The 12403-nt window shown below is 32.7% G+C and overlaps 2 protein-coding genes across 2 annotated transcripts; one reads left to right on the top strand and one right to left on the bottom strand.

Annotated features, from left to right (window-relative positions):
• Nucleotides 1–978: 978 nt before the first annotated feature.
• On the bottom strand, nucleotides 979–4558 carry LOC121251688 (vacuolar protein sorting-associated protein 20 homolog 2-like). The gene is made up of 6 exons (XM_041151007.1): nucleotides 4349–4558; nucleotides 3122–3274; nucleotides 2638–2790; nucleotides 1807–1890; nucleotides 1356–1506; nucleotides 979–1266 (listed from the first exon to the last, which is right to left on the bottom strand). The coding sequence occupies exons 1-6, from the start codon at nucleotides 4448–4450 to the stop codon at nucleotides 1241–1243; spliced, it is 669 nt and encodes a 222-aa protein (XP_041006941.1). The 5' UTR covers nucleotides 4451–4558; the 3' UTR covers nucleotides 979–1240.
• Nucleotides 4559–8624: 4066 nt separating this feature from the next.
• On the top strand, nucleotides 8625–11794 carry LOC121251689 (RNA polymerase II transcriptional coactivator KIWI). The gene is made up of 4 exons (XM_041151008.1): nucleotides 8625–8934; nucleotides 9047–9152; nucleotides 11506–11528; nucleotides 11611–11794. The coding sequence occupies exons 1-4, from the start codon at nucleotides 8803–8805 to the stop codon at nucleotides 11668–11670; spliced, it is 321 nt and encodes a 106-aa protein (XP_041006942.1). The 5' UTR covers nucleotides 8625–8802; the 3' UTR covers nucleotides 11671–11794.
• The last annotated feature ends 609 nt before the right edge of the window (nucleotides 11795–12403 follow it).

The raw sequence follows: 12403 nt of genomic DNA, 5'->3' as shown, positions 1-12403 counted from the left end.
CAAAAGGTGTGTGGGAAATAGAAGAACAGGATGATTATGAGATCATGGGTGCTCGTTTGAATTCAGAGATGAGATAAGATGCTTTTAGATGAATTAAATAAAATATTATTAGAATATTATTATTATTTTAGAATTTGAAAAAGTTGAATTAGGATTTGAAAAAGTTGAATTGTTTATTATATTTTATATGAAATTTTGAAAAAATTACAATGATAAGATGAGATAAGATGAAATATTCTCTAAATCCAAACAAAGAGGAAAGAGGTTATAGTTTTAGGTTCTGCTTCGCGATGCCGAGCATTGCTCAATTCTTTTGCTCCATGTGAAGAAGTTGAAATCAGACATTTCTGCTCAATTTGATTGATTCTTGAAAATCTGAGCCTGATATCATTTAATTTCTTCTCAAATTAACGAACTAATGTTCTTTGGAGGTGTGGTACCATGTTTATTGATTGTCAGGATGAAACAGTGCTAGGAAATCTGATATCATTTTATCCTGCCAATCACACAGTGCTCCTCGATGCTGCCCAGTTCAGGTGACAAAAAGATGGGAGGGAATCTTCTTTGCCCAGTCAGAGAATGTAGATTTTTCATTCAAATCAATCATCGTGAAACCAGTTCCCTTTGTACAAAAGATAGAATAAAAGGTGGAAAATTATGGATCCATACTTGCTCCAAATGACTGAGGAATCCTTTCTTGGTTATCTTCGCATGCCACATCTCCGCCACCTGATCCGCCACCTGATCATAGCAAGCCCTGTTTTCCTCCATAGACAACCGAGAGAAGGATTCAAAGTTCACGAAGAACATTGTCCAGATGCATAACCATACGATCAGAAGGACGGTAAGCAATGTAAAATAAGGAAGTGATTGTTGCCCGACCTGGAATCTAGAGAAAGGTTTCTATACTTTATTGTGTTCAGACATGCGTAGCAAATAGGCTCAGTATAGCAAATTTAAATAATCAAGAAACATGAATGGATTATAATTGATCAGGTGACCAGTACTTTGCAATACCTTTATGCATGAAGATTCCAAGAATGTTGTAAAGATACAGATCTGTACAATCCAATGTCGCGAAAGTTGAAACCCAAATTAAAATCTACACAATTGCAAGGATCCATAAAAAAACCGACTGAATAAAACAGTACTTGACGCAGGTTACAAGAAGATTTTCCATTGAAACTAGTAAAAGCTTGACGTGATGGCAATGTCAATGTTGATTCCATGTTTTTCCCAATCAAGCTGGCAACGGTTCCTCCATGACTGTGTTTCAAACATTTCCAAGCATTTATAGTTAGAAAATTGGAGAGAGAGAGAGAGAGAGAGAGGGACAGAGGGAGAGAATGAGAGACCTTTCCTCTTCGTGGATACTTCAGCATCATCGGCAATCACTTCAGGTGCGACTGGTGCTTTGGTCGGCACATCTGGAAGGTCCAACTTCTCATCATGTTCTTCAGGAGATTGTATTGAAGTGGGAACATCAGGCAGATCTTGAAGGTTGATCTTAACACAGGAAGGGTTTATGGGGCAAGGCAATGGCAACACAAACATACAAAGAAAAAATTAGAAATGGACAAAAAATTCTAAGCTCAACAACTGTCTACTAGATTTAGGATAGGAAAAAAAAGTGAATCGTCCAAGTAGGAAAAAAAACCACTGAACAGAAACAAAGACGTTAATTTACGCAACTTGCATAAAGGAAAATTAGAAATGGACAAAATGATCAATACTGTAAAGGTTATATCAACATTAACAAATTCAGGCAGGACATGAACCGGTTGTTTGAATAGAAAAATTATATACCTGACTTTCCAAGTTCTCAAATTCCGCCAATACTTCTTCTTCATCTTCTGCTGATAATTTCTCCCCCAATATGGCATTAATTTCCTTCATAAGAAACATGGACACAGACATTTGAGATATTGATTAAAATTTCAAACAATGCGAAGATGGAGTATCAACTATTAAGTTTGGGAATTTTTTTTTTTTTTTTACAAGAAGCTGGACAAAGTAGAATGTAGAACAAATATGGTCAATCTATAAAAAGTGAATTTTTTTTGTTAGTCTCCAAAAAGTGAAATATGAAAGAGCAAACACGGCGCACATTATAAGCATTATAAGGGAATGCTTATAGCATTATAAGCATTCCCTGCTACCACTGATCAAAAAAAGGGAATGCAAAGAGGGAGACCTATACAGACGATTTTAATCATGTGACCTAATCTTGGTTTATAGCACACTTATTCTGAAATATGAACTCTAGCTTATATAACCATTTCTATGTAAAAAATAAAAAAAGAAAGAAAAAAATGTTTGATGCTCTGGTGTCCTATTCCATTTCCAAGATGTTACAGCTGCAATTTTATCTCAAATAAAGGAAGGGAGGGAGAGAGAGAATATCCAAAATAATTATATTCAACACCTCAACCTATATAAACAAGCAGTCCTTCAATCTCACAAAGCTAAAGTAGCAGAAGAATCTAAACAGATTACTAAAACTCTTCAAAGACAACGGAAAAATGTTTCCCAACTGTCGGTGATATATGCTTTTCAGAATCTACTGGGCCCAAAATGAAGCAATATGCCTGTCTTGACCATGCATTAAAAGAGAGACAAAAAATATAAGAGGCTTACATCTTGATAAGCTTTCGCTTCAGCAGTATCATCCACTAGTTTTTGAACATCCTCCAGGTTGATCTCACTTTGAATAGCTTTAATTGCATTATTACCAGCCTTCAAACTATCAAAAACAGCTTTCTGCTTGCTTGCCAGTTCAATATCTGCCAACTGAATTAAAATGTGAGGTGGCGTATCTAAAAGTTCTCTCAAAGAACACAATCACATAAAACTTGTAGGCAAGTTTGAGGATAGCTACAATAGATAAAAGCCAGTCATTCATTTAAGTTGGAGAACAAATTTAACAACTACTGAGGATTGTTGGGCTGAAAAGGCAAAGGGAGAGAAAAGTGGAGAGAGGGAAACAGCTGAAAAAAGCATCTGAATCAGTGGAGTACTCCTGGGTTGAACAACTGCTGAGGAGAAAACTAAAGGAGAAAAAAAGAAGTAAAGACGGAAGACAAAAATTTGAATAGAAGAAGCTGCATATTGGTATAATTACTTGTTGCTCAACATTAATAAGCCAGGCATCAACTTGCTTCAATAATTCTTCTTGTGCTTTTTTCTTCTTCAATGCTAACAAGGCTCTTTCCTTTTTCTTTTCACGGATCAAGTCTCTTGCAGCTTGCTTTTCTGCTTCAATGACTGCATCAAGCTGAAAAGGGTAGATCACAGATGGAAGCAACATATGGACTCAGTTAAATGAATATGCGTTTGAGTTCAAAATATAACTTCATTGCTAGTTACTGAAACTAAACTAGTGATGATTGTAAATTTCACTTATCATTCTGCAGAATTTCATTCGCCAAGCTGGTTTGATTGAACTAAAGTGATTGAATAATATTTACGTCCAGAAATAATAAATAAATAAGGCACTAGATGAATAAATATATGACATCGCACACAGTGAAAGAACCAAACACCTATACATAACGAGCTGCAATGGAGAGGGAGCTCAGACTGATAAGTCCAAAGTTCAAAGAAACGCATGCATGCTAATGCATGCATATCTACGAGTCAGTGATGTTTTAGTTGTCATTGTTTTATTCCGCAATTAAGTAATATAATAAAAATGTCATAAGCCCTTGGTATACAAGCCAGTGTTAAAGTGAACAGGCCTCATGGAAGCTAATCATAAAGTGAAAGCATAAGCATGTCGTGTGCCCAATCTAAGTAAAGCGCACATCTTTGAAAATACATGTCAAGTCATTCTTTTTCAGGTCCGAATAATCTAGGGACCAAATTAATAAGATATGGACAAACTTTTATTGGACCTAATCAATCTCGATTAATAAGGAAGAAGGGTGATGACTCCAACTGCTAAAGGGCATCTATCTGACAATCACGAGTCCACGACTCCCGTACAAGTTTTCTCTAATACAACAGCAAAGTGTTCCTCATATTTCCCAACAAGAGAAGTAGTAAAACTAATGCATAATCTATCACTTCTCTTAATGCTTGATTCTTCCTCATATAATTGCTCCTTTGTTTCTCGCCTAAGAACTTACAATCCTTAGAAGGAGTCGATCGTGTCAGGCGCTTTCTCACGCCAACCAAAATCCCCATTTTCTTCATTTTTTTTTCCTTTCGGTCTTCCTAAAATCCGCGTACGAAAAACAAATAGAAAACCAGGAGAATTCCCCAAAACTAACATAACTTCGATAAATTCAGAGTTATAAACTTCAAAAAGAACAGAGTGGAACGTATTAGAGGGAGGAGAGGGTGGGACCTGTTGTTGATATTGGGCGAGCTTACGTCGCTGTGTCTTGAGGGAAAGAATCGCTCGATCGACGTCAGTGATCTTGGGCTTCTTCACGAATAGATTACCCATCTCTTCCAATCTGGGATTTTGATTTTCCTTTTGTTGTTCTGGTTGAGAGAGATTATTCTCCCTTCCGTCTCCGAAATTTTGGACATGAATAGTCCATGGCCACTTCAAGCAAGTCACATTGTCATTTAAAATTATTATATCCCCTTTATTATATTTAATAATAGAAATAACTTCTACTAAAATGAAAAAATAAAAAAATAATGAGTGCGAATAAAGATATTCATAAAACTAAATTCACATAACTTCATTTTATATGTTAGATTTAGTTCCAATTTAGATACACAGTTTAGATGAGATGAGATGAGATATTATATTTTTTGAGTTAAGATGAAGTGAGATACTTTGTAAAAAATGTATATTTTGATAGTGAGATAAGATGAGACAGTTTTGAGTTTTTGAGATTTGATAAAAGGAAATACTAAAACCACAACTGAGTCTCGACTGGTTTTTTTTTTACTTAATGATTAAGTAAGTATTTTTTATCGATTTTTTTTTTTTGCTTAAAAAATAAAATGATAAAAAAAAATGCATGAAAAAAATGCAAAAAAAAAAAAAAAAAAAAAAAAGGAAACACACTATGTGGGATTCTAGTCGGATCCCTCGTGTGTGGGTGTAGAAGTACTCTTTGACAAATGGGTGTGTCTCATCAATAATTGAGTAATAGTTATGAATATAGTAATAAAAAGTAATATTTATGAGTAATTAAAAAATCTATCATAAATAAATTTAAGTCTCAAAATATATTGGGAAGTTGTTAGCCGAAATTACTCTAGAATTCCAAAAAATAATTTCTCTTTTTGAAAAGATATTATTATTCTAAAAAAGAATCCCATAATATATTGGGAAGTTGTTGGCCGAAATTTATAATTTATCTTTTTTAAAATATATTTTTATCTATTTATTTTTCTATATATAATAAATTCGTCATTTTTTATTCTAATTATAAATTATAATAATTTTAATTATTGTAATAAATATAAGTATATGAATTATGTTGTAAATTTGTTTGAAATAATTTATTAATTTTGAATTTTCTAATAAAACCCAAAATGTATTTCTATTCAATACTCACAAAAATATCAATTTATTTGTAGAAATATATTATTCTAATAATGACTTATTGATTATTTTATTTTAGTCACAAAGGAATTTTTTTAGCATGTGGGATTCTTTTTACTATTTATTTCAAAAAATAATGAGACGAGTTTGAAAATTTAGAAATGAAATAAATATGTGAAATTAACTATTTGGATAAACAAAACTATCTCATCTGTACAGACTGGATGAGATAGTTCTATCTCATTTGACAAACCAAATCGGGTCTTACTTTATAATAAAAAGTAACTTTAAAATCTAACTTACTTATACATCAGTTCATATTTGTAAGTTTAATTTTGTAGAATCTATTTATGACTAGCACATTTCTAAAATATATGTCAACCCACAATCTAATACTACAATAGTTACACCATGTATTTATTGACTTTTAAAACTTATTATAGTTATAAAAAATAGTTGTAAATACAGAAATTGTAGAAATCGTTTCAAGCAAAAACCCGACTGAAGCAAAAACTGTCTTCACATACTCGTATGAAACCCTAAGCCTCAAATCTGAAACCATCTTCACAGAATCATCGACTTGTTAGAAGCCCATTGTTGAATAATTGAGAAGGAAGAACCGAAGGTATATCACATCATTACCCTTTTTTTCTTTCCAAAGGTTTATCGGCGTCTGTATTTGGATGTTAAATTGAGATGATAAAATATTGTTAGAATATTATTTTTTAATATTATTATTATTTTGAGATTTAAAAAAGTTGAATTGTTTATTATATTTTATGTTAAAATTTAAAAAAATTATAATGATGGATTAAGATAAATTGAGATAGATTTAGAAACCAAACGAAACCCGTTCTTTTTGCAAGATAAATGGCTTCAAAGATTATTGTTGTATAGCATATGAATCCTTGAATTGGGACAATTGAAATGAACTATTCAAGTTCGACAAATGAGTCACTTGATCTGGAAGGACAAATAAAGTAATTTTTTTTTTACAAGGTAAAGAACAATAACTGGGTTAAGGGGAAGATCCATTTTTCTCACGTCTTATCTCTCATGCAAGCCTTTACTTTATAGTCAACTCTCTTTGACAAACCCTTGATCTTTCAATATGAGTTTAGTTTGTTCGGCTTTTGGATATTATATAAGAGCAACTTATGCTCCTCAATAAGCAGAGCTTCATCTCTTTAACCATGGTATCCGCTGCCCACCCTAGCTTATCTTTTCATCGAAACGTGAATGAGAAGGAGGCCAATGACGTGAAGGAGAAGAGAGAAGGGGGAGAAAAGCAGGACGCGTTGAAATCGAAAGTGGGAGAATGAGAAGGGGGAAAGGGAAATGGGAGACAACGAGAAATGTATGTTTAAATATAAGAGTAAACAAAAAAAATCACGTGTTCTTTAAGCTGTATGCATGCAGTGTGTGACGCTTACGTTTAATTTTTTTTTTTTCACAAGTACTTACGTTTAGAATTATTGTATAAAAAATATGGACACCGATATTTTTTATATGGAAAATACTTAAGATATAGATAAATTATACAAAAGTAAATCTACAAATTAGCGTATCTTGATGTGATACATCAGATTGTAAAGTTATTTTTATTGTAAAATAAATCTAAAAGATCTCATGAAATTACGTCAGTTTGTAGATTTACTTTTATTAATATCTTTGTATTTGTAGTAGTTCTCTTTTTATATTTATTACTGCGATAAACTTTTATATGAGAAGTGCTAACAATCCATCAACTTGCTAATTCTTTTTACGAGGCACAAATAGGAAAATTTATCCAAAAATAATAACTGCTGAAGTTATGCAAAACCATCGCAAGAGTTTATGTACAAAGAACGGGCAAACATTTATGAGCTGTGTTAATGCGTAAATTTGCACAATAGATCAGAAAGGAGGAAAGAGTGATCCCCGGCCCACGATGGTGATTCGGGCTTTGATATGGTGTTTTTCACATTCATCTATGAAATAAATAATAAATAAACAAATAAAAAAAATAGAGATACAAATATTTACCTAGTTCGGCATAATGTCTATATCCATGGGTTATTTGGTGGTAAAATTTACTATAATAGATGATTTTACAATCTTTCATAACTTTACTGATCTCACAATACAATGAAGAAATTTAGTATAAGCATAGAGAAGTTGTGGTGGAGTTTGGACGTAGAATTTAGGAAGCTTTTGTGGAGAGCCTGTAAAGATCCTTTGGAGAGTTCATCAAATTTGTGACGGATCTCCTCCTTATATAAGGGTCTATTTTTTTGAAGTTCAACTTACCTTATGAAGCGTTTTTCTTTTAAAAAATCTATTGTATTTTAAAAGTTTGAGTCAATATGTCTTTTTTTTTTTTTTTTTTTGACTTATCTCTTAACTTGATTTTTAGTTTTATTTTAAAATTAAATTATAGACTGTTGATTTAACCGATACAAATTGTATCCATGATTCCATACTCAATCTTATCTACTTGCCCCTACGGTGACTCTAAGGAGACTAGTGTGTCAATAAATATGTTTATAAGTATTTTTTTATTTTTTTTTATTACAATACACGATGAATCTACGAAAATTAGAACTACCACTTTTCACTCACATTTGCTACTAGTCTAATGAGTTATAATTCAACAATAAGTTTAAAAATATCTTAATTGTGAAAAAAGAAAATATTTGTCGAATTTTTTCATTCATCTTTATTATTTAATTCAAATTTGTATTTGTTATGGTGCTGATATTAACATTGAGCTGTTACAGTTTAGATTTAAGAATCACTCAATGTCATATTATTTTATTATTATAATTTTTTAAAATTTTTATATAAAATATAATAAATAATTTAATTTTTTTAAAATTTAAAATAATAATAATATTAAAAATAATATTTTATTTAATTTTCAATTTTTATATAAAATCATCCCACCTATCCAAAGTCCAAACTCCACTATCCAAAATATAATGATGGTTACGAATGTATTTGATTTGCAGTGTCTTTCCAATTATAAATTATATAAATATCGTATATATATTTAAAAAAAAATAGTAGAATATATTATTAAAAAATTAATTTTGTCATCTAAATTCCATATTAACTATTTTATTTTTAATAATACGCGATACTCGTACTGACTGCGAAAGCCAAGACACGGCTCTGGTCTCTCATTTGGTCGCAAGCAACAACGTTTCCGATTTCCAGGGTTTTCGACCTTTCGTCGTCGTTTAGCTGTCGATTTTTTTCTAAGGGTTCAATTTTCTCAAGCATAGAGAGCGAGGGTGGGAGACGGAGGAGGAATGTCGAGGTTTAGGGGTAAGAGAAAGGAGGATTACGCGTCGGAAGGCGACTCTGAAGGGCAAGCACCCTCTAAGAAGGCCTCCAAGAAAGACTCTTCAGACGAATCCACGGACGATATCGTCGTCTGCGAGGTTCATCTCTCTCTCTCTCTCTCTCTCTCTACATGCGCGCGCACACACAGATGTATGAATTTGATTCTAGGGTTGTAATACAAATGGTTGGTTGCGTTTTCGTAAATGGTAGATATCCAAGACTAGGAGAGTGACAGTGAGGAACTGGCAAGGGAGGGCTGTGGTGGACATTCGCGAGTTTTACGTCAAAGATGGAAAGCAACTGCCTGGAAAGAAAGGTCCCTATTCTTCTTCTCTCTCTCATTTTTTTAATGATTAATTCTTCAAGCTTGATTGCTTGGTTTTGGTGCATTGGGTTTGCGTTTGCTTCTGTTTGTGAAATTTGGTTACTCAAAAGGTTTTCCTTTTCGGATCGAGTAAATACCGAGACATTTGTATCGTCTAATTGTTTAGTCTGGATCTTTCTTTAGCGTTTTAACTTTTAAATACAGTTTGCTTAATGGGTTTTCAGCTATTGAAGCTAACCCTAATTTATTTGGTTTAAAGTTGTCGAGTTCAGTAAATTGTTATGCATGCTTTTGTTACGAAATTGCAATGATTGGTTTAAATTAATGTGTTCAATGAAGAATCACACTTTGCAGTTTCAGACTTAAATCCTGTGCGATATTTATCATTGATTGAAAATGTGATTTGAGGATGTGCCCCAAAGGGCCAAATGTGATATGGGAAATAGAAAACTGAAGGAATGACCAATCCGTATCCTGGGTTAAACCTTGGACCTCTGTCTTTTAAAGAGTACGATGAAAACGTTAATGTGCATTAAGAAACTGATTAGAGATGAATTTTACTTCTCATAATGAAACAGGAAGTATTGGGCCCACTAGTTTACATATGCTGAAGCTTGACAATTGACATGTAGGAAAAAGTGACACCCAACATGTTTACCCAGAATAAAATTTTAAAATCTAAGCATCTAAGAAATGCCACACTCTTCTGTGTGATTGATGACCTGTTCTCACGTTTAAACTTCTCACACGAATTGATATCTCTTACCCTCAGATGATCATCCTTTTCTCGTCCTCATCCTTCTCAACACTACTAGTGCAGTTAATCTCGTTGTTCCTTGCAACCAATTATTGTGTTTAAAATCCCCTCTTATATTAATTATCATCATATATAGAAAAAATAGTAAAATTTACCAAACCCTGAACCTCTTGTATTGTATTATATATCTTACAATATTTCACTTGCAATGAAGGTTTACCATCTTCTAGCATATATTAATTTATGTGGAACCTTCAGTACCTATATCTGTCGAGCATTTCAGTATCTTCTAATTCTAGCTCCACTTCAGAAAAGAGTGCTGCTGGTTGCGATTAATATGGTCTCACAAGAATACGCATCTTCCTCTTCTTTGTTAGGGTGCAAGTTCCATTATTACTAACTCTGGTTGGAGACTACAATACCATAAAACAGATATTGAATTCCAGGCACCTAGTTGGCAGACAGTGTACTTTTATATTGGCTTCTGCTAACTGGACTGAATAATTGTGGTCATTGCAGTTATTGCATGAGCTTCATAACTCTTTTTTTTTTTTTTAAATTTCATCATGAGCTTCATAACTGGTATACCTAGGGAGAGGTCTAAAGTGAGATTTATTAGAATTATCACCCATTCATAATTTGATGAACTTCTTTTTTGATGTTGCCCTTTGATCGGATGAAATCAAATGGTGGCTTCGCTTTATCCCTTCTAGATCTTAGATATTTTGCGTAACACCCCAATCAAAGGGCCAAACCACATGGCCTATACTCCAAAAGGACTAGTCAATAATATAATTGGATTCCCATTAGAACATTATAAAGAGCAAGAATTTCTTTTTCCCAAGCAATGTGGGATCTCATACACCACCTACCCTTATCTTTATCATATGGGGTATCAAATTTTCCTTGTCTTGCATTCCTTTGGAATACTTCCCATGTACAAGGATCGTGCCTTTTCACAGTCTTCCAATTAATTTTATTACTTTTCAGGAAAGGAAAAGCAGTTTGTCCTGAACTCAATAAGGCTTTCAAGCATTGAAGTCATAGTTTTTCTTTTATGACGTGAACCAGTGACATATTGGATTATATCTTGCTTTTCTTGATGCAGTCACAGATTGCTTAGTAGCTGATCTTAATGAGGGGTTCCTTTTCTGTTTTGTTTTCTCATAATAGATTGTGATTTATGGCCATGGTGTGTTTTATGCCTATATTCATTACATTTAATCAACAAATGAAACAAGATCTTTTTTTTCCACATGGCATAATGAAATTTAAGATTACTCGTAAAAGAAAACAAAATCAGCTTGAAAGTTTTTCTGGCACTTTTAGCCAATGGTTTCTAGCTCAAATGACACTTTTTTCTGTAAGTACAAGCTAGGGGGTGTAGTTGCGGCTCAAAATTCTTACCAAGAAGAAAAAAGAGTTTGTGACACTTCTAGTCATACATATATACGTACTAAATTATACTTTAATATGGGCTTTGGTATATTATGTCTATTTTGGGCAAGTTGGGGGTTGTCTTGAGCAGATTTGTGTTTTTCTCTAAAAACCCATGACCTGCATTGATATTCTTGTACTTGTTTTCAGGTATATCACTTACCATGGATCAGGTATGTGTGCCAATGATTTTAGTTTTTTTTTTTTTTCGTGGTTAATGCAGGCTATTTAGATAATCTGGTTTATCTTGTGCAGTGGAATGTACTCCGTGATCATGTTGAAGAAATCGAGAAGGCAGTTAATGAGAACTCTTAGGGGGTTTTGTTGATATTACTTGGAGAAAATAGTAGCCTCTCTCTCTAAAAGTGACCAGACACTTGAATTTAGTGATGATATTTTGTGTTTACCTATGGATGGATATACTAGATTCAGTTACTGATTTCGCGTTTAGCACTGTTCATCCGGATTTGGGTATCAAGGGAAACCCGGATCCACATCCTGGTGTAGATGCGGATGTGGATATCCGGATTCGCATATCCATCTACTACATGTGGGCGTATGTTTTTTTTTTTTTTTTTTTATCGAATTTTTAGTTTAGAAAAATTATATTTGAAAACTTTTATACCACAAACTATTCATGTGCCTTTATTTAATTTGGAATATAAATTTTAAAATCTCAATTTTACAAATGAAATAATGTTATATGGATGATGTGGTACGAAAATATTTAAATAGCACTATTTGGAGGGGTTGTGGAACACACAACAGATTATAACAGATTGTCCCAATATGTAATTTATCAAAAATTATCAATTTTTATAAGAGTAATGTAAGGCACAGGTAGGCAAGCTTCTACAGGTTATTTTGTTTATTAAATTTCTTTTGGGTGAAGTTTAGTTTTTTAGAAAGGAGTTTATACAAATTATTTCTTTTTTCGTAATTATGAAAGATCGAAATGCATCATTTTTATTTAAAAAAAATGAATACTCTGGATTTAAAATTAAAAAAAATACATTTAAAAAAAAAAAAGAATGAAAAAACAAAAAAT

This window comes from Juglans microcarpa x Juglans regia, chromosome 2S (genome assembly GCF_004785595.1).
Source record: "Juglans microcarpa x Juglans regia isolate MS1-56 chromosome 2S, Jm3101_v1.0, whole genome shotgun sequence".
In the NCBI taxonomy this organism is placed as follows: Eukaryota; Viridiplantae; Streptophyta; class Magnoliopsida; order Fagales; family Juglandaceae; genus Juglans; species Juglans microcarpa x Juglans regia.
The sequence above is the reverse complement of the archived record's forward strand: the minus strand, read 5'-3'. Positions and strand labels throughout refer to the sequence as shown.

Coding starts and splice junctions, on each gene's coding strand:
- LOC121251688 (XM_041151007.1), bottom strand. CDS start 4,450: ATGGGTAATCTATTCGTGAAGAAGCCCAAGATCACTGACGTCGATCGA. Junction 2,791..3,121: donor TTATTAATGTTGAGCAACAA/GTAATTATACCA, acceptor ATTTTAATTCAG/TTGGCAGATATTGAACTGGC. Junction 1,267..1,355: donor AGTATCCACGAAGAGGAAAG/GTCTCTCATTCT, acceptor TTTGAAACACAG/TCATGGAGGAACCGTTGCCA.
- LOC121251689 (XM_041151008.1), top strand. CDS start 8,803: ATGTCGAGGTTTAGGGGTAAGAGAAAGGAGGATTACGCGTCGGAAGGC. Junction 8,935..9,046: donor ACGATATCGTCGTCTGCGAG/GTTCATCTCTCT, acceptor CGTAAATGGTAG/ATATCCAAGACTAGGAGAGT. Junction 11,529..11,610: donor TATCACTTACCATGGATCAG/GTATGTGTGCCA, acceptor TATCTTGTGCAG/TGGAATGTACTCCGTGATCA.